This window comes from Tachypleus tridentatus, chromosome 3, assembly GCF_004210375.1.
Source record: "Tachypleus tridentatus isolate NWPU-2018 chromosome 3, ASM421037v1, whole genome shotgun sequence".
In the NCBI taxonomy this organism is placed as follows: domain Eukaryota; kingdom Metazoa; phylum Arthropoda; class Merostomata; order Xiphosura; family Limulidae; genus Tachypleus; species Tachypleus tridentatus.
This window is the reverse complement of record NC_134827.1, coordinates 93,218,255-93,239,457: the sequence shown is the minus strand read 5'-3', so window position 1 is coordinate 93,239,457 and position 21,203 is coordinate 93,218,255. Positions and strand designations below refer to the sequence as shown.

The following is a 21,203-nucleotide window of genomic DNA, read 5'->3' as shown; positions in this document are numbered from 1 at the left end:
AAGTAAATGGAGTAAAATTTGTAAAAGTAAATGAAGGTAAAAACAAAACAGCAATTAAAACAGAAAATGGTGTAAAACCAATGTTAACATCCAGTCTACAAAGTTGTAAAGGACTTCCTGTAGCAGAATGGTAATGATCATAACCCGCCAGGAAGACTAACAGGTAAGTATAAGAACCAACATCACCCTGATTCTGGGTTATGTGTCATTATGGCCAGTACTAAAAGGTAAACTAATAAAAGTGTTAAATTACATGCAGCAAAAGTGTAATAACAATTACAAAGTTGTAAAAAACTTCCTGTAGCAGAATGGTAATGATCATAACCCGCCAGGAAGACTAACAGGTAAGTATAAGAATCACCATCAGTCACCTGAAGTTGGTCTTTCCAGTCCTGGTTCTGGATTATGTGTCATTATGGCCAGTACTAAAAGATAAAGTAAAAACAGTGTTAAATGAAATGCAGCAAAAGTGTAATAACAACTCGCCAGGACAACTAACGAGTAGTTCAAACGGATAGTTCAAACAGCAGTGTTAGTTACCTGAAGTTGGCCTTTCCAGTCCTGGTGTCGAGTTATTTAATGTTCTGGCCATTTTTCAATGTCATATTGAACTAGAAAAAATTAAACTGTGAAAATAGAACCACAATTAAAAGGTGTAATGAATAAATATTCAACACTTAAATGAGATTGAAAAGATTAATGGCCATTAAAAAACTAAAAACTTTATCAAGGTAGGTGGACAGTGTCACCTTCACCAATAACACTGTCCAATGTTACAGATAAACCCTGGGAAAAAACATGTTTAAAACAGTGCCGTCATTGAGAATCATAATGATGGCAAAAAGTAAAATGTAGCTTATAGTGATTTGAGTGTTACACAAACTACACATTGGTGCATCGGTTCCAGATAAAAGAAAACGATGAGTTAAAAAACTGTGACCAATGCATAGTCTAGTCAGAACAACTTCCTCCTTCCGATCCTTACGGAAGCTAGATGGCCAAAGCCCAATAAAGGGTTTTATGTGAAAAAGCTTGTTGTCCCGTTGCTCACTCCAAGTGGACTGCCAGCTGGCACGGAGTCAAGCCCTGAATACAAGACCATAGTCCACGTACGGAATAGGCACAGTGGTGATAGTGCAGAAGCAGATAAATGTAGCTGCCGTGTCTACAAGCTCATTCCCATGAATACCAACATGGCCTGGTATCCAGAAAAACTGGATAGATGTAGCAGTTAATGAGAAATGGGTCAGTCGGTTTTGAATATCAGTGAGAACAGGGTGTGAGCCAATGTGTAACGATTTCAGGGCCAGTATAGAACTAAGCGAGTCAGTATAAATAGTGCAGTTGGAATACTGCTCAGCTTCAATATGATCCAGGGCAAGAGATATGGCATACAGTTCAGCAGTGAACACAGAAGCTGTAGAGGGAATTCTGCGCGCAACCACCGAACCACAGCAAACCATAGCAGAGCCCACTGAATTACCTGATTTGGAACCATCTGTATAAATGGGAACGGAATGATCGTTTGAAAGATGTTCATTAAATAAAAGACGGTACTTCCAATCTGGAGTATCGCCTTTATCAGATGATTGAAAGAAAGGTCACATTTGGGGGCTGTAATAAGCCATGGTGGGATAGGCTGACCTGTGGAATCTGCAATGTCATCCAAGAACAGACCCAATTCATCCAATTGCGCCTGGATGCGAAGGCCAAATGGAGCAATGGAAGATCGTCTGTTCTGAAAAATTACGGCCCACTGAGGAAGGAAAACACTTCCCCACATGGGATGCTTTGGTAAGGAACGAAGTTTCGAAGAATATAGTAAAGATAGTTGCAAATGGTTAAGGTGCAGAGAAGGTTCATGAGATTCAACGTACAAACTTTGAACTAGAGAGGTGCGGAAAGCCCCAGTGCAGAGTCAAAGTCCTTGGTGATGAATGGGGTCCAGCATCTTTAAGGCCAAGGGTCTGACAGAGCCATAGACCATTGATCCACAGTCGCGTTTTAGTCGAATAAGAGCACGATATACCTTTAACATAGAACATCGATCTGCTCCCCAACTGGTAGTAGAGAGAACACGGAGGATGTTCAGTGCTTTTGTGCATTTGACCTGAAGCTGCTTTAAGTGTGGTATAAAGGTCAGCTTACGGTCAAAAATTAGCCCCAAGAACTTGGTCTCAGGGACCACTGGCAGCGGAACGTCACCGATGTAAAGTTCAGAATCAGGGTGAATACCCCGTTGGCGGCAAAAGTGCATGCAAACAGGTTTAGAGAGAGAGAGAAATTAAAGCCATTCGCCTTAGTCCACTTCAGTACACGATTGAGGGCAGTTTGTAGTTGCCGCTCAATATATCTCATGTTCAACGACTAACATGAGATGTGAAAGTCATCGACATACAGCCCATTCGCAATAGTGAGAGGGAGTTGTTCAGTGATGGCATTTATCTTTATACTGAAAAGTGTGACACTCAAAATACAGCCCTGTGGGACTCCAAGTTCCTGTACAAAAGAACAAGAAAGTGTCAAACCCACACAAACTTGGAATCTCCTGTCCATTAAAAAATTTTTAATAAATATGGGTAAATGGCCATGTAACCCATATGTATGGAGGTCTCACAAAACGCCATACCTCCATATTGTGTCATAAGCCTTCTCAATGTCAAAGAATATTGATACAAGATGTTGGCATTTGAGAAAGGCTTCTCTGATTGATGTTTCAAGACGAATTAGGTGGACCGTGGTGGAGTGCTGTCGACGGAACCCACACTGGGTGGGCGAGAGGAGGTTGTTTGATTCAAGGAACCAAACAAGATGAGCATTAACCATCCTTTCTAAGGTCTTACAGAGACAGCTCGTCAAAGCAATTGGATGGTAGTTTGAAGGAATCTTGGGATCTTTCCCTGGCTTAGAGAAAGGTAAAATAATAGCCTAGAACCAGGCATCAGGAAAAACATTCTCTTGCCAGATCTGGTTAAAGTCAATTAGAAGGACATCAAGAGAAGCAGGAGATAGATGGTGCAGCATGTCATAGTGTACATCATCAGGTCCAACAGATGTACTGCCAGACCGATGAAGGGCCATTTTCAGTTCCACCAGTGTAAAGGGACAATTATAGTCAAAGAGACAGTCAGTTCGAAAGGAAAGAGGTGAACGAGCTGCCCGAGTCTTGATGGCCAAGAAGGTGGAGGAACAAGCAGAAGTGCTAGATACCCGGCAAAAGCTTTTACCTAGAGTATCAGCGATGCACGGACATCAGCCACATCATGACCATCACAGAGTAAGATCGAGAGGGGGCAGAATTGTAGTGCCCACTGACCTTTCCAATCCTGTCCCACATGACCTTCGAGCTGGTGGTAGAAGATATGCTAGTTGTGAACTTATCTAAGATTCCTTCTCTCTTTGACGTCTTACCCACCTAGCATGTGCACGGGCCCGTTGGAATGCGACGTGGTTTGAAAGTGTGAGATATCTACGAAAAGTATCCCAGACCCGTTTTTGAGCCTTCCATGCTAAGTGGCAAGCAGGATTCTACCACGGACGAGGTTTTAGGAATACACTGAGCAGCTGCTTGTATAATACAGCCAGTTACCGCTGCCACACAGTCATCTATTGATGTCTGATTCATGATGGCAGGATCAAGTTCTGCGAGAGCAGTGAAAGTGGACCAGTCTGCCTGATCCAACTTCCACCGGAGCATGCTGGTAGGGTGGCATCAACCAAAGCCAGTCTCTCTCAAAAGTATAGGAAAATGATCACTGCCTGGTGGATTACTGTCAACCCTCCATGAAAAATGGGAGAATAATGAAGGGGAGCAAACTGAGAGATCAATAGCGGTAAAGGACTGACTAGGTGCATGAAAATAAGTGGAACAACCAGTATTGAAAAGAGAAAAATTGTGATCAGAGGCATACGCTCTACAGAGCGACCCCTCCTATCAATAACAGCACCTCCCCAGAGGGGATGATGTCCATTAAAGTTCCCAGGATTAGAAATGGAGACGGCAACTGTTCAATGAGAGCATCAAGGTCTGATTGATCATATGTCTTAGCAGGGGACAGGTGGAGAGAACAAACAGTGATGGTATGACCCAAGGAAACACGTATGGCTATGGCCTCCAAGGGTGTGTTGAGTGACAAAGACAGGGTGGGCACAACCTCCATGGATCCTGCCCTGAGTCGATTGGGTCACATTCATAGGCATCGTGATCCTTGCCACCACAACAAGCACATGTCAGGGAACCACGACATGATGTCTTTGAGTGGCCGAATTTCTGACACTGGAAACATCGAAGAGGGTTTGGAATGTATGGCCGTACCCTGCAAATTAGATAACCTGCCTTGATGGTGGCAGGTGCATGTGATGATGTAAATGTCAAAATAAGGGTATTTGTTGGCAGTGTAACTCCATCTTTGTGAGTGGAGATGCGCCTCACTGCAGAAATTCCTTGAGTGGAGAGACCAGCGAGAATCTCTGACTCGGGAATGTTCTTCAAATCCCTCTCAACAGTAACTCCTCGTGATGAATTCAAGGTAGCATGAGGAGTAACCTCAATAGGTATATCCCCGATTGCTGTTGAATTCAAGGAGTTCACTGTGGTGGGTTGTGGTTGTTTCAACTAATATGTCTCCTGATCGAAGCTTCTTTACTGACTTTGGAGAGCCAGCAAGACCCTCTCGTCCCTTCTGAATAAAAAAGGGGGATAATTGCCCTAAAGGTTTTTCTGAAAGAGAATGTAATATAAGAAAATGAGGTACGTGTGTTACAGATGTTGAAGATTTCTGCTCAGAGTCTTCAAGACGTGGTCGTTTACCTATTGACTGTTTTTTCACTATTTTATTTAAATTTTTTGAAGGAGGATCCACAGGAAAAAAGGAAAATTTCAGTGCCCACTGACCCCACCCACCATGAAGCCCTACAAGGGGACTCACTACAATGTCACGCAAAGACAATGCAGCAACGCTAGGGTTTCATGAGCACTATACCCAAACACCAGCATCAGGCACAATGTCCACAACACCCGCTGAGAACTTCCAATACTGGTACTTGGTTGACTCTAGCCCAAGTGGACCAGCCGAATGACCCAAGGGGGGCCACCCAAAGGCTGCCCGTCTACAGGAATTCAAGGCCAAAGTGGTGTGTTAGGGTTGGACCCTCAACCACCAGGATCCTCTCCTCCCCTTCACGGGTCGCCACGCACGGCAAACAGGTGGGTGGATGTTTAGATCCCAGAGAAGGTATCCAGAAGAACAGAACCTTCCCTGGGAGGTCCCTTCACCACGTACAAGAATCCACACCGAGGGGTTTTATGGCAAGAAATAAAAACAGCATATACCTTTGATATAAACTCCAAATAAAGTCAACAAGGGCTAACAGAATCCTCAGGAAGATGAGAGAAGGCTCAGAAACTCTGGGGAGAGTGATCAAAATCTCATCAGCTCGAGAAGAAGAAGGGCACAAAAAGGAAATAACGTGTGCACCATAGACAACTCCATCTCCCAGTGAATAAGAGCCATGAAATTCCCAATAGAATTGCCCATGCCTGTGACTAAAAAAAGTAGTAAAAGACAAAGTGATCAAGCAATATGCAACAGAAGCAATAACAGTGACTTCTAAGTATGTTAGATACTAAACCAGCAAAAAATGTGTGGCAAACACAGGTAAACCAAACACTCACAAAGAAAATTGAAATTAAGTGAAGTTCAACTAAGATAAATAAAGTTAAACCATGGTCTAAAGAAAGATGTCCTCACTCAAGCTTTGCCAAAAGATAATAGATGGCATGTAGTAGGAGTCACATGATAGAGTGCTCTCCTATTGGTGGAAAAAAGACAAATGATGATTTGCAAGAGAGACATGTTAAAACTTTGGATTCCAACAGAGGAATGATTAAGGTTTGTGGCATGCATTAAAAAACGTTTGCAAACAGAGGGCAGCACAAAACAAGAAGAGTTAATCTTATGAATATAGGGAGAGTATCATATTGGAATTAAGAACTTAAGACACAAAATATTAAAATATAATTTATTAACCGTTTTTATTCCAAGTTTATTCATATTCATTCACAATAAATTAATTAAATTTTGAAAATAACTTGGTAAAAAAAAGTACCTGTGTAGAAAGGATTGAAGAGTATTGTTTGTTTTTGAATTTTGCACAAAACTATACGAGGGCTACCTGGGCTAGCCATCCCTAATTTAGCAGCGTAAGACTAAAGGTAAGACAGCCACTTATCACCATCCACTGCCAACACTTGGGCTACTCTTTTACCAACAAATAGTGAGATTTACTGTAATGTTATAATGCCCTCACTGCTAAAAGGATGAGCAGAATTCAAACCCACAACCCTCAGATTATGAGCCAAGTGCCTTAACCACCTAGATACACCAGGCCAAGGGTTGAAGAGTAATGATAAAATGTAGTGAATATTAAACTAATATTAAATGAAATAAAGAGAATGAATACATAGTGAAACACAAAATGCACAGTCTTTATTATATAATGAAACAAGTGCAGTGTGTACTTCTTTGAACATCTTAAACACTTAGGCAGTTGTTTTTGCTTACTCCTACTTCAGACTATTCAAATAAAATATTGAATTAGAATGTGAGTAAAGACAAAATTTCACATTAACTGTTTTACTCAAGATGAAATCTCAGACTGACTATTTTACTAATGACAAAAGTTCTAGTCAAACTGAATGAAAGATCGCTGGTTATTCTCATTACAACACAAATAACATACATAACATTTGGAGACAATATGAGACCCACTGATCCATCTCAGCTGTCACATCCTCTAAATTAGGGGTTCCCAACCAGGGGGTCGCAAAGCCTTGGCAGGGGAGTCGCGTAGCCTTGTTAGAAGTAGCTTGGGATAACATTAATTTTATTTCATCAATTACATTTTCATGTCGCGAGTGCTAAAAGGTTGGGAACCCCTGCTCTAAATCAAACAAAAATATTTATTTAAATAATTTCTTTTACAAGTATTTTATATTACATCTTCTCAAATGCTTCATGAAAATCCAGATACACCAAATCTACAACCTAACTCTCATCTACACAAGCAATAACCTTTTCAAAGAACAAAACAGATTTGTAAAGCAATATTTTCCATTACTGAAACCATGTTTTTATTATCCAATAAAATTCTAAGCTTTGTGAAGTGGATTTGAAAAGTATATATTATCAAACTTTTCAAAACTTTTCTCAGACTAGATATAAGTTTAATGGGCCAATAATTACTGTAGTAGTTTTTATCACTTCCCTTGAAACGAGAAGTGGCATTAGCCAATTTCAAAATCCTCTGGTATCTTCCCACTGTTCAAGAACTTATAATAATGAAAAAACAAATTGTAGCAAGTGGCTCAAATATCCAACTGAATCCCTAACCTTCTTCAAAACCCCTGGAGAAATATCAACTGGCTTTATCATTCATTAAACTTCCCAGTTTTTTAACAAGCTCAGAATTAATCCACTAATCTTTTACTACCTTGTTTCTACTACCTTTTACCATTAGTAAAAACTGAAGAAAAGCAAAATTTCATAACCCATCCATCACATAACCATCAGATATAAGCTTTCTTTCATCATCCTTCAAGAGTTATATCCCATCCTAACATTTTACTTACCCTCAATGTATTTCAAGAAATCCTTACACTCAACATTTGCATTTTCAGTCAACCTTTTTTCAAACATCCTTACTAATGTCTGTTTCATCAGTTTCCTTTATCTTCTGTAATCTTTTAAGTCTCCCATCATAACAGTAAATTTAAAGTTATTAAAAACTTTCAATGCTGTACTTTAATTTTATCTCTTCAACTCTTTGTGAGCAAACCTGTTTTTTTCTACTTTTCTTTCTATAAGGAAATTGTTTATCTTGAATATTCCTTTAAAACTTTTCCACATCTAATCAGTCTCCAAATAACTCAAATGCCTTATTTACAAAAGATAATTCTTGTTGCATCCCTTCAAAATTTGCTTTATTTTTTAAATTTGTAGGCAATATGTCATTATTCTTTATCTACAGGGTGGCCTGTAAGTCCCTACCCATCCATATGTTATCATAAACATCATCATAATACTAATGATGAGTTGAAGGCAGCTGTTACCATGGCATTTGGAACAATAACCCCTGCTATGTTGAGGAACATGTCTCACAGAACGTGGCGTCGCATAATATTGTGCAGCGAGAATGAGGGACAGCACACAGATACACTGGATACATAAGATATATGGATGGGTAAGGACTTACAGGCCACCCTGAACATATGCAGCAAAACATTGAACCTAATATGGTGAGATCACTTTCACCCAGATATTCCCCAATTTCAACCCTCTCTATAATTTCTCAATTTGAACTTAACAATAAACCTAAAATAGCATTGTTTCCAGTAGGTTCCTTGACTAATTAATTAGTAAAAAAAGCTATCTTCGGCAGTTTCCAAAAAACCTTTCTCACTCATGGTTTGACTTTAGCATTTCCCAATATATACATGTCTGAAATTAAAATCACCCATAATTATGAGTTCATTAACAACTGAAAGCTCAATCTCACTGTTTAGGTCCTCTAGGATATCATCATCTTGTGGTCTGTTACAAATTCCCACTGAAAGCCTTTTCCTTTTATATCTGCTAATATAAATCCAAATGGATTCAATCTCCTTTCTATTATCTTCAATATCCTCAACTTGAACAGAATGTAATTTACATTTTATACATAAAGTCACTTCTCTCCCCTGTCAAGAGTACTCTATCCCTATTAAATACTCTTTAACCCTGTTTTTCAGAGACATTTCTGTCACTACTTCAAAACTACTTCTATACTCATTTTTTATACTAAACTTATCTCTACCTCTTATCCTTTTTGCATTTAGTTTATTCTGGACCTTACTACTACCTAGTCCTAGTTTGAAACTTTCCTTACAATTGAGTTAATGGCCCTAGCAAACAAGCCAGCCCTTATCTTATTTAAATGTAAACCATCCATTCCACAAAAGCTCTTTTCTTCCATTGAATTAACCCCACAAGTTCAACTGCCAATCTGCTCATCCTTACATATTTATTTAAACCTATTGCTTAACTATAATGAACTACTTATAACTTCATCCCCACAATGGGCACTATCCCTGACAATATTATGGCCATTTTATTTAAATGCCTTTATGAACCTTGTTAATTAGCCCCTCTGACCAACCTTTCCCTACTTCATTAGCACCTGTATACATAACATAAAATTGCACCTCTTCCAACTGTTTTTATTACATCTGCCCTATCAGTTACATCCTCCACCTGTGCCCCAAGTTAACATAATCTAATTCTTTTCTCCCCATTTACCAGACTATCCTCTCCACATGCCTTGTTAAGGAATCACCTATGACCTGCTTTTCATCCACATCCTTCTCTAGTCTTTTTGTTTTCCTTTCCACCAATAATTCTTCATGTGCACAAGTCAAGGGCTGAAATCTGCTGCTCAAATAAAATAGGCTCATTACAATTAAATCCATTACTATTAGCCCTAACAGTACTCTTCCTAACTTCCTGAAAGTCAAGTTTTTACATATAAGGGATACATAAGCAAACAATAAGTTCAGCTATAAATCCTGCTACCATTTCCCACAGTTTACACTTCTCTTTAAATGTATTTAACATCATTAACCTGCCTATAAACTGAATTTAAACTAATGGATCTAAACCCAAGTTGTAAATAATATAATCCTTAAAACATGAACAATTAACTAGTCTTTACCCTGTATTTGTTACTAAAACAATGTATTTAACCTGTTTTATGTTTACCAATAAGATGAATTACAGCTAAGCCTGAAAGTACAATTACATAACCTAAATCTAATGTCGTACTACAAAAGTTATATTACGAAGCTCTTATTTAAGACATTAACCCGACTGTTTTTATTCATCAATCATAGTAAATCTAGTTAATATTTTTTTATTCAACCCAAATCACAACAAACGATAATATTAAATAACACTATCAATTGGGATTCATTGAATTTGTAGCTTGAGAATGCTAGGAATACCAACTTCATTTTAACATGAACACTATTCAGATTTTTCAATGTAATTATTTAACGAAACATTTTAACTGTCTACAAGAAGTTATTTTCTTCTATTTTCTGAGTGTTCAAAGTTACCCTATCTGAGGGAATACTTTAAACAACTATGATACTACAAATTTTGTTCAAAGAAATACTGCAACAAAGGTTACTTTGAAGCTCAAATAACTTCTTAGAACACAAAACACATTTACATGGTTCCAATTATATACTGGAGTCAAAGAAAAACTTCTTTTAAATATAAATAAAGGTGTGATGTTGTACATTGGCATAATGAACTACAAACTTAATGCAACCTTTTATAGGCTACAACTACAAATTAAGTTCGAAACAATGATGCTTAGTTCAAGAAAAAATGTTACTGAAGGAATTTCATGTAGTTTATTTACTCTATCTCTGAAAACAACAAACCTCCCCTTGTAACACTTTTGGTTCACTGAGGCCTTTAACAATTTGTTCAACAATGACACACACACCCCTCATCCTGTACATCAGACCACACAAACTTAAATGGTATTTTCTCTGATATCCTCATATATCCCATGATACACACACTGTGCTTCCTGCATCCATGGAAATGATTTTGCAAAAATAATGCCTGAGAATTTTCATAACAGTAAACTCCACAATATAGTACTGTCCAACTTTTAAGTGTATCTGGGAATGTTGTGGTCAGATCCTGTCTCCCATCTGAGAGTTTATTCACAACTTGACCAGAATCAAGTGGATAAAGTCCACATGCTCTAAAGACTGGAACTAAGTTTTCATTGCTCTGCTTGTGTTGTAGGTAGACAGACTTGGACAGCTCTTTAAGATCTGGAAGGAAGCATTATTTTGATAGTGCCTATGACTTGAACCAAGTGATTAACTTCCAACTGTCAAGAACTTTCTTCCATGAATCCTTTAGATGTTCATGTAAAGCAGCATCTGATGGCTGCATTAAATGTGTTGAGTTGCTAAGAAAATATACAAAGCAAATATTGTTTTCGACTGATAAATGTAAACACTGTCACTAAAATGACTGCTTAAATATCTCCAAGAGATATATTTTAACCTTGTTGGTGTTAACATGAGAGGCAAAGAGAGTTTCAGACCAGTATGTAAAAGCATATCTCCAGTAGAAGCACCACAGAACATTATAGATATTATTGCTTTGGTGTTGTTTGGTGTCAAAGGTCCCACCAGTAAATATATACATCTCTAATGAGACCAACCTTTCGGATAACTCTGGGACCTTTGATCTTTCCTTGTTTTGATTCATCTACTCCATGCCTTTCAAGAACTGTCTTACAACAACTTCCAGCATTCTTGCTCTTGATGTTTTGACACAAATATTTAGTTATTACACATCCCTGCATTATAAATTTACAAAGTGAAAAACCTTCAATTAATATATTATACTTTACACTACAAACACTTACACTAGAGTAACAATTTACTAATGGCAATGCTGCCTAGTGCTAGCTGCTAGCTTAAGATGGTTATACTGTTATACATCACTAGGTTTGGACTTCAAGAAAAACCAAGAACCTCAAACTTTGAAAAACTTGAAAGTAACGTAAAGCAACTTGTTTCCTAATACTTTTGCAAAGTACATCATTAGTAGGTACATATTAATGAACTCATATTCAGAGTATCTTAAAATACAATAACTTGAACATTAATAACACTACTCAACTAAATTATACATCAAAATAAAGCTCAAGAAGAAAGAACGACAGGTCCTAAAACCATAAATATCAGACTATCAGAGAAGATAAGAATATATTTATTTTCAAAACTACAAATCAACCCTCCAATTAGACCTCTTATAGTTACAGTGTAACTTTTTACAACGTGTGTTTAAATTTATTCCCTGCAGTAATTTCCACTTTATTATCCATTTAGTTTGTGTCAAAACAATTGAGCAAATTTACCACCAATGAGGTTGAGAAATGTCATGTCATAATTCCGTTGCTAGGGCGTTTGCTATGTGAAGGTTTAAAATTTCAGTTCAGGATTACAACTTTTAATACCATTTTTAAGGGATGCATAAGGGTATTTTGACAAAACGTGTTGCTGAAACTGGAAGTACACATTTTAAAGTAGCGAATATCTATCTTCGAAGAATGGTTAAAAAGAATGGAAAAAATGGGCTCGAAATAGCTTAAAATTAGTTTATAAATTATAAAATCAGTATGATTACTTCAAATTAATCTTTACAGGTAAACTGTTGTTAACCTATGATTCATTGCCAGTGTTTGAAATCAATATCAATAATACTATTAGCAAAACTCGGTAATAGTTGAAATTTCAAATTTTGTAGATAATGTTTATGACCACACCAAACAACATACAAGGTAACACTAACCCTGATTAACAGTTACCATTCGTTTTTTATTTCAGATTTTACTGTACTGTACCCGAATCATCATGCAAACCTTTCAAAGCTTCCAGAAGAAGTTGTATGCCTTCTTGGTAACAAACAATGGCAGATGTATATCTTTTTGCTTTATCATGTTCTACAGCTCTACTTAGTATTGACACAGCAGACTTTTCGACACCATCAACATTGTTACGTTTCTCAACCCTCGCCATTTATTTTTAAACTTGCTATCCACAACTTTGTAAATAAGTTTTAACCCCAACTCGGTTCTTGTTTCGGTTCCTCGTTACTTATAAAGTTAAATACGAATTATTTCAATTCAGCTGAAAAATGACATAAATTCAGAATCTATATTTCATTTTTCTAATATAAAGATAAATATATAGTCACTGCTTCTTAGTGTTTGAATTTTAAGATTTCTATAGTAATGTGTGCGATATTTTATCACAATAGTATTAATAATTCTAATAGTGGCATTCCTTGCTAAAGCTCATATGTAAGTCACACCACTAAAAACTGGGTTTTGATACTCGTTGTTGGTACAGCACAGATAGTCTCTTCTGCAGCTTTGTGCTTAATAACACAAAAACAAATAAATTAGGGGCAAGTAATACATTTTCAACTATACATGTATCGCGACAGGACAGCGGTAAGTATGTAGATTTAACAGCCTAAAATCCAAAGTTCGATTCCCTGCCATGGACATAGCAGATAGCCCAACGTGGCTTTTCTCTAAAATAATAACAAACAATTACACCTATTAATTATATTTGTAATTCTGAAATAGCAATAACTTTCACCGTTTCAGAACTATTTTAATGCATACATATTTATTTATATTCAGGTAAGTTTGTTCTGTAACGGATTATTGTTTTATTTTCTTTTTTTCAGGTTTTCATTTGTTTGGAATTTCGCGCAAAGCTACACGAGGACTATCTGCACTAGCCTTCCCTAATTTAGCAGTTAGTTTAGAGGGAAAGCAGGTATTCATCACCACCAACCGCCAACTCTTGGGTTACTCTTTTACCAATAAATAATGGTATTGACGGTACATTATAACGCCTCCACAGCTGAAAGGGCGAGCATGTTTGGTGTGATGGGGATTCAAATCCGCAACCCTTAGATTAAGAGTCGAGCGCCCTAACCTCCTGGCCATGTCAAGCCCCCGATGCATGTAAAATTCCAATGATTGCTAGCATTTTTTGCCAAATAAACTTTCTAGAACCTGGCGAAAAATTTATAAATAAACGCGCCATTAATCGAAAAACTAGAAAATTGTTAAGAGGAAAGTTTAAATATTTCGAAAATTTACAAACCGTTAAACTTCAATGAGTTAACTTCGGACGTTACTATTTGTATGAGGACATTATTTACAAGTTGTGTGCTTCAGGGCTTTACACTGGGCCCGCGGCTGTTTGTGATTCATATCAATGATATTGACTTTGTAATGACTAACAAAATTTTGAAGTTTGCAGATAACTAATTTTTGTAATGAGATTTAGATCACGTGATGCATTGGACCAATACCTGGCAGATGAAGTATAACTATTCAAAATGTAAAGTGATGCATGTAGGTTTTCACATTTTAAATTATTGTTAAAATTTAAATAGGAATAAACTAGATACTGTGGTTGGAAAAAAAAATATTGGAGTTCTGATGAAAAATCACTTAACAGCTGTAGAAATATTGAATACGAATCAAGGGATGTTATTGCTCCACTGAATAGATCATTTGTAAGGCTTCATTTAGAGTACTGGGTACAGTTTAGGCTCATCTTTTTCAAGAAAGACATTGAGTTGTTGGAGAAGATTTAGAGAAGAGCCATAAGGATGATATTGGAATGATGAGATTGTTCTATGAAGAGAGACTAAAATATCTAAACTTGTTTTCTTGGGAGAAGAGAAGGGTCAAAGGAGATTTGGTTTAGGTGTTTAAGATTATTAAGGGTATTGATAATATAAATCCATTAAACATTTATGTGTTTAGCAGTGAAAACAATAGAACAAAGTGTCCTAAATTCAAATCTTAGCAGCGTAAGAGTCGTTTGCATTTTAAACAGTGTTACTTTTTAAACAAGTGGTTGGCTTTGGAACGAGTTGTTTTCAAGAGTAATGAAAGTAAAAAAAATTAATGAGTTTAAGAAAAGATTAGATGAATAGTAAGGGGTGACTATAGTTGGGATCTGGAAAAAAAATCCTTGATAGGCTAATAACTTCCTTTTTGTTTACTTAACATTTTATGAATTTATGAATTTTGTGAATTGTAAGAAATCAACCACTAATCATTCACCAAGATAATGATACAGCAAGAGTGAATATATTATATCTGTTCCAGTGGAAGTATAAATTACACGGATTAATTCTTGGAAAGTTTTACACCATTTTGATTGCCATTGTTCCTATGATCACATTTTTTTAACATGATCTGGTAATAAAAACTGAGAAATTGCCTCAAGACCCAAAGCAAAAAGACAGATAATGGGAAAAACAAATGGTCATAAAGTTCCTGCAATGGGAAGCTAAACACTCACTTTCACCGAGATAAGTGGCATTAAGGAAAAGTGAACATTTATAATCTACTTCATACGGAAACAATTGGTTGTTTGACGTTTACTGGCGCAAAACAACCAGTAAAAAAGTAAAAACAAAAGTAAAATTTTAAAATACGTCAAAAGGATTCATGTTAAAACAAATTCTAGTTTTCGAACTGAAAACTTAAAATACAGTTTAAAAGGCCAATGGTCTTTAAAATTTTAAAAACACAACTGAGGTGGGAAGTGTTTCCATCGCCAATGACACAGTTCAACATTAGAAGTGAACCCATGGTAAAAATATCTCTAAAATAGTGCCGTCACTCACGGTCGTAACGACGGCACAACAGTAAAATTTGGGTTATTGTGACATTGGTGCATCAGTCCGAGATAAAAGAAATTGATTAGTTAAAAAAACTGTGGCCAATGCGTAGATTAACTGCCAACTTCCCCCCTTCCGATCCTAAAGGAAGCAAGACGGCCAAAAAGCAACAAAATGTTTGATCTGGGAAAGCTTGTTATCACATATCTCACTCTAAGTCGACTGGCAACCTACATGGAGCCGAGACTTGAATACATGACCATAGTTCATGTATGAGACAAGCACGTCCGTGATAGTACCAGAGCAGACAGACTTAGCTGCGATGTCAACGATATTGTTCGATAGAAAGGGGCAGAAGCATACTATCCATTGACCTTTCAAATCTTGTCTCATGTGACTTTGGAACTGGTGGTAGAAGAGATGCTAGATGTTTATTTCATCCGAGATTCTTTTGGGCTTTGATGTCTAACCTGCCGAGCATGTGCACGAGCCCACTGAAAACCAATGCAGTTTAAAACTGTGGGATACCTAAGAAAGATATCTCAAGCCCATTTTTGAGCCTTCTGTACCATGTGGCAGGCAGGATTTCACCACGGACGAGGATAATGTGGAAAACGTGTCGAGATTCTAGAAATACCCTGAGCAGCTGCCTGGACAATCCAATCAGTCACTGCTGCCACGCAGTCGTCTATCAATGGCTTACAAACGACAGCAGGATCAAGTTCTGAGAAAGCAGTGAAAGAGGGCAGTTTGCCTGGTTCAACTTCCATCGAGACACGAGGGTCAGGTGGTATCGACCACGGCCAGTCTCTCCCAGAGTGACAGGAAAATGATCACTCCCTAAGGGTTACTGTCGATCATCCAAGAAAAGTAAGATAAGAGTAAAGGGGATAAGAGAGAGATGTATAACAGTAAAAGACTGACTAGATGCATGAAAATAAGAAAAAGAACCAGTATTGAACAGAGAATGGTTCTGATCCGAGAACATATGCTCTAAGGAACGACATCTCCCATCAATATCATAACCGCTCTATCGGGGATTACGCCCATTAAAATCCTTCAGGATTAAAAAGAGAGACGGTAAATGCTCAATGAGAGCACCAAGGTCTGACTGATCATAAGTTTCTTTATGAGCCTGGAAGAGAGAACAAATAGTGATGGTATGACTCAAGGAAACACGGGTGGCCACCCCTCCATGCTCTCGTCCATCACTCAACCTGTCATTTCTCTACAAAGAAAACTGTCAAAGGGTGACTGCACTGGCATATTTTAGAAACGTTTCCTGTAAGGAGAGACACACTGGATGGTAAGAATAAAATAAATGATTTATGTAATCTATATTAAAACTAAAACCTCGACATTTCTACTGTATCAAAGTGGCCATTTTTATTTATGTGAAGGAGAATGAGGCGGGCTCCTTCTATGTTCGATCACTTTTATTCTTTTTTGGATGGACAACTGTCAACTTCCATTGATCCTGCTCTGGGTCGAGTTGGCTGGTTTCTGTCTGTGGACAAAGGTTCCAGTGACTGGTGGTATGAACGAATAATCGTCTTGCATCTCAGGGCTGCAGAAGAGGATGGCCCAGAGGAAACACCTGAGCCCAAAGCCAAAGGAGGTGGGCCCAAGATCACTGGAAGGAGTGGCGGGGACAAAGATGGAAGTAGACGTAGACTCTTCAACTCTTTTAACCATAGAAGACAAAAGATTCTTCAGATATCTTGCAAACGATTCTGCTGGAGGCATGGAGAGATATCTCTGCACTCCCACTGTGGCAGTGGAATGAAGTGCAGCAGCATATGTCCGAGATGGAGTGGGGACAATAACTTCCGAGCCTCTGAGTAGAAGATTTGTTTATAATCTTCAAGTGTTGCCCTTCTTTCTCCTCCACCTATTTATGACAAGAAAGAGAGTAAGAGAGATGTGACCACTACAGTTAACATATTGTGGCTCGAGTTTGCACTCCTAGACGTCGTGGTCTTTGCCACCACAAAGAGCACATGTTAAAGAACAACGATATGATGTTTTCGAATGACTGAACCGCTGACTCTGGAAATTTTTGAGAGGGTTGGAAATGTGTGGCCATACCTTACAGTTCAGATAATTTGCTTTGACTGAGGCAGGTGGATGTGGTGATGTGAACGTCAATATCAGAACATCAGCAGGCATCATAATTCAGTCTTTACATGTGGAGATTCGATGCACCACAGAAACACCTTGGCTAGAGAAACCAGCGAATATTTTCGACTTCAGAATGTTCTTTATATCTCGGCCCGGCATGGCCAGGTGGGTTAAGGCGTGCGACTCGTAATCTGAGAGTCGAGGGATCGCATCCCCGTTGCACCAAACATGCTCGCCCTTTTAGCCGTAGGGGCGTTATAATCTGACAATCAATATCACTATTCGTTGGTAAAAGAGTAGCCCAAGAGTAGGCGGTGGATAGTGATGACTAGCTGCCCTCCCTCTAGTTTTACACTGCTAAATTAGGGACGGCAAGCGCAGATAGCCCTTGAGTAGCTTTGCGCGAAATGTAAAAAACAAAAACAAATCTTTATATCTCTCTCAACTATAACTACTCTGGACGAATTCATATATGCATGGGAAATAACCTCGATGGGTATATTCCCAATGGCTTTCAATTTCAAGAGAAGTTTTGCATGTTGTGGTGAACGTGTTTTTACCAAAATGTCACCAGAGTATAACTCTTTACTTCTTCTCCTAGCTCCATGATGGAGACATCTGCTCTAAGGATTTCTAGGATAATGAATGCCTAATTAGAAATCGAGGTACAAAATCTAACAACAATGGTAACAGTACAACAGACTCGTCCATGCTTGGTCGTTTTCCAATAATCTATTTTTCATTTTTATTTATTTTTTCGTGAATGGGAGTATCCATAATAAAGGCAATACATTTCAGTGCCCACCGACTCCCGCCACCATGGAGCCCTACGAGAGGACGCACTACAATGCCAAACAAGGATGTTGCAGTAACACCGTGGTTTCGTGAACACTCTACCAGCATTAGGCACAATGTTCGCAACATCCGTTGAGAACGTCCAACACTGGTACTCGGTTGACCCAATGCCAAGTGGACCACTCGATTCCCCCTGTGGGCCGCTCGTCTTCAGGAATTCAAGGCCAAAGTGGTGTGTTAGGGTTGGACCCCTCAACCACCAGGATCCTCTCCTCTCCTTCACGATTTACCACACACAACAAACATCTTGGTAGATGTTTAGATCCCAGAAGAGGTAAACTGAAAGTACAGAACCTTCTCTGGGAGGTCCCCTCACCAGGTACAGGAATTCACCTCGAGGGGCATACTGGGACAGAAATGTGAAGTTAAATTCACTTCACATAGTTTACTTTCTATAACCAAGAAAAATGTGTGTACCAGCAAGCAACTGCAGAATCATATACTAAATTACAGTGACAACAAGGATGGAAGTACAAATTGATATACACAGCTAACCTAAAGAGGAAAAAATAGAACCCAGAAAGAAAGAAAGACAACTGACTTTGAAGGTTATCTATGGTAATTTTGATAAGTCTTTCCAGTAGGAGAATGCCTGAAAGTTTAACTTCTGAGAAAACTTCACCAGAAATAAGTCTACCTCCTCATGAGCCTCAAAGTATCACCAGAGACAGAATCACAAAAGTCTCTTCACCAATTTACTTCTCATAGTAAGAGAGCATGTAATGCTAAAAGACCAGGGACTATCACATCTTTGTACTTTAAGTCATAGAGGAGAGAACGAATGAAAAATATCTTTAAATGTAGTTTATAAACTAACTGAGAGATAAAAAAGAAGTATTTCTTTGTTTCCTAAATAGTTTTCGTATTTCTAAGTTTTACACGTTACTGTAATAATAAACTGGTTGGAATGTTTAGAGTTAATAACAGTAAAGTTGTTCATTACAATGAGTTCTTTTATTAATAATTATAAAAGTTTCAAATTTACGAGCCGCTATTTTCTTTGTGTAACAGGAATTTTATAATCCAAGGAGAGGGCATTGTTATAAACTGTATTATTCGTTCAAATATTTCTAGAAATTGTATTCTTGGCTGGAACGTATGGGAATTAACGTTTAGGAAACCATTTGAGCCATACATAAAATTAGGCTAAAATTATTAACAAATTTAAGTAATGAGAATTACATAAAAACGCTTTTTGCACTCTTACAAAATGTGTTTGTTTTGCAACATCTCGGTCTGAGGCAAAGATGTTGTTGTTTTGAATTAAGCACAAAGCAACACAAGGTATCGAAACCAGGTTTTCAGCATTGGAAGTCCGCAGACATACCGCTGAGACACTGGGGGGCCTGAGGCAAAGAACAAACTACATCTAACAATGATGGAGAATCAAGTCAGAATTTCCACATAATACAAGACACTCAGGCGCGGAATGAGACAAGTCGACAATAAGTGATAAAATAAAAATGAACGTTGTTAGAAAAGTATAATACATAAAAATATAAATAATTATATATATCTCCATTTTTATATAGCATATGTATATGTTAATATAGCATTTTATTCATACTAAAAAGTTCCGGTTGTAATTTCCAGTTATCTAGATGTTGATTATTTGCCACTATTTCTGATTTACCCTTAGAAATTAGTTTTGGCATGTCAGTAAAAATGCTCTCAACTATTGGTCAATTACTTGCATTCTCCGTTCTTTAAAAGATCGTTTCTAGTGAGATCTCTTGCAGGTATTCATCCTCATGGAACTTCACGAAATATGAGACGGGAGATGTTAACAGTCCTATTATGAGCAGTTTCTTTAGGTATTCAAAAATTATTTCACGAACAGTGCAGCAAATTCATCCATTATACGAAATGTAAGTACCCGGATCATTTCTTGAAGTTCTGCAAGCAAGTGATTCTTTGGAATTGTTTGTAATTGATGGAAAACAGCTGAAGGAGCAAGTTTGTGACTGTAGTACAACAGTACAGTTGATGAATTACATTAGCATTTCAAACTTAAAAATCATGTTTATTGCATGAGCTGCTCTTAAATAATTATTTTTCATTATCTGACCTAACAAATTTTTAATTTTTATATTTTAGTTTTTGATTACAATGAATATATATTAGACCAGAAACCTATAGTCAATTTTCGCCCAAATGAGGGCACAATAGATTTTTAGCATAGAGCATCGAACCACACCCCAACCACCTGGCCATGCAGGGCTTTAACAGAAAAATAGCCAACCACTTAATCTCACGAGAAACTTGGCCAAAAGCAAGTCAACTTACCGAAGAGTTTATAATTCCTGTTAAGGTTACTTTCAAAGTATTGCCAATAAAGAGTTTTTCAGTGCATTTCCTCAATAATCTAAGTAAAGAAAACACCAGCGATGATAGAGGAAGTACTAATATAAAACAAGAGGTCATCCAGTCTTTGTACCAAAGAAAATCGTTCAAAAACGTTTAGGTGGTTGGTTAGTTTATGGACACTAAATAAGTAAAGGAATAATGTTTTTTTTATATATAATAAAACCAAAATTGATTCATAAAATAATAAAAAAAAATAACAGCTCAGTTTAATATGTTCACAATGGCAAGATACAATCAGTATGTACTTTTTTCAATAGGGTCAAGTTTAGCAGTGTTTTTGTCACCCATGCCAATTGGTCTTTCCTATTGACAAGAACATAAAACAGTCTTCAGGTGTTTTAAAATCATTTTACACAACTAATTAGGCCAGAAGTCACATTAGTTCAAGTCTTAAAGAATTTTAAACAGCATCCTCTGGGGAATAAGTTCTGAAACAGGAGAGAAAATTATCTTCGACAACGTTTAGTTGAGTACAGTATTAAGGTTGCCTCAGTCTGTATCCTACAAATTCAAGTTTTTGTACTTGTTTGGAACACTTAACATTTTGTCAAATAAATGTTTACCCTTCCA

General features: G+C 37.5%; 1 protein-coding gene across 3 annotated transcripts in view; it reads right to left on the bottom strand.

Moving 5' to 3' along the window:
* The window catches only part of LOC143247487 (MIT domain-containing protein 1-like), a 38,847-nt gene extending 25,813 nt beyond the window's left edge, over positions 1-13,034 (bottom strand). The window contains exon 1 of one of the 3 annotated variants that reach the window (XM_076495716.1): positions 12,493-13,034. In XM_076495716.1, the coding sequence (XP_076351831.1) occupies positions 12,493-12,649 (157 nt within the window). In that variant the 5' untranslated portion in view covers positions 12,650-13,034. The other 2 variants (XM_076495715.1, XM_076495717.1) reach the window with 2 other exon arrangements.
* Positions 13,035-21,203: the final 8,169 nt, after the last annotated feature.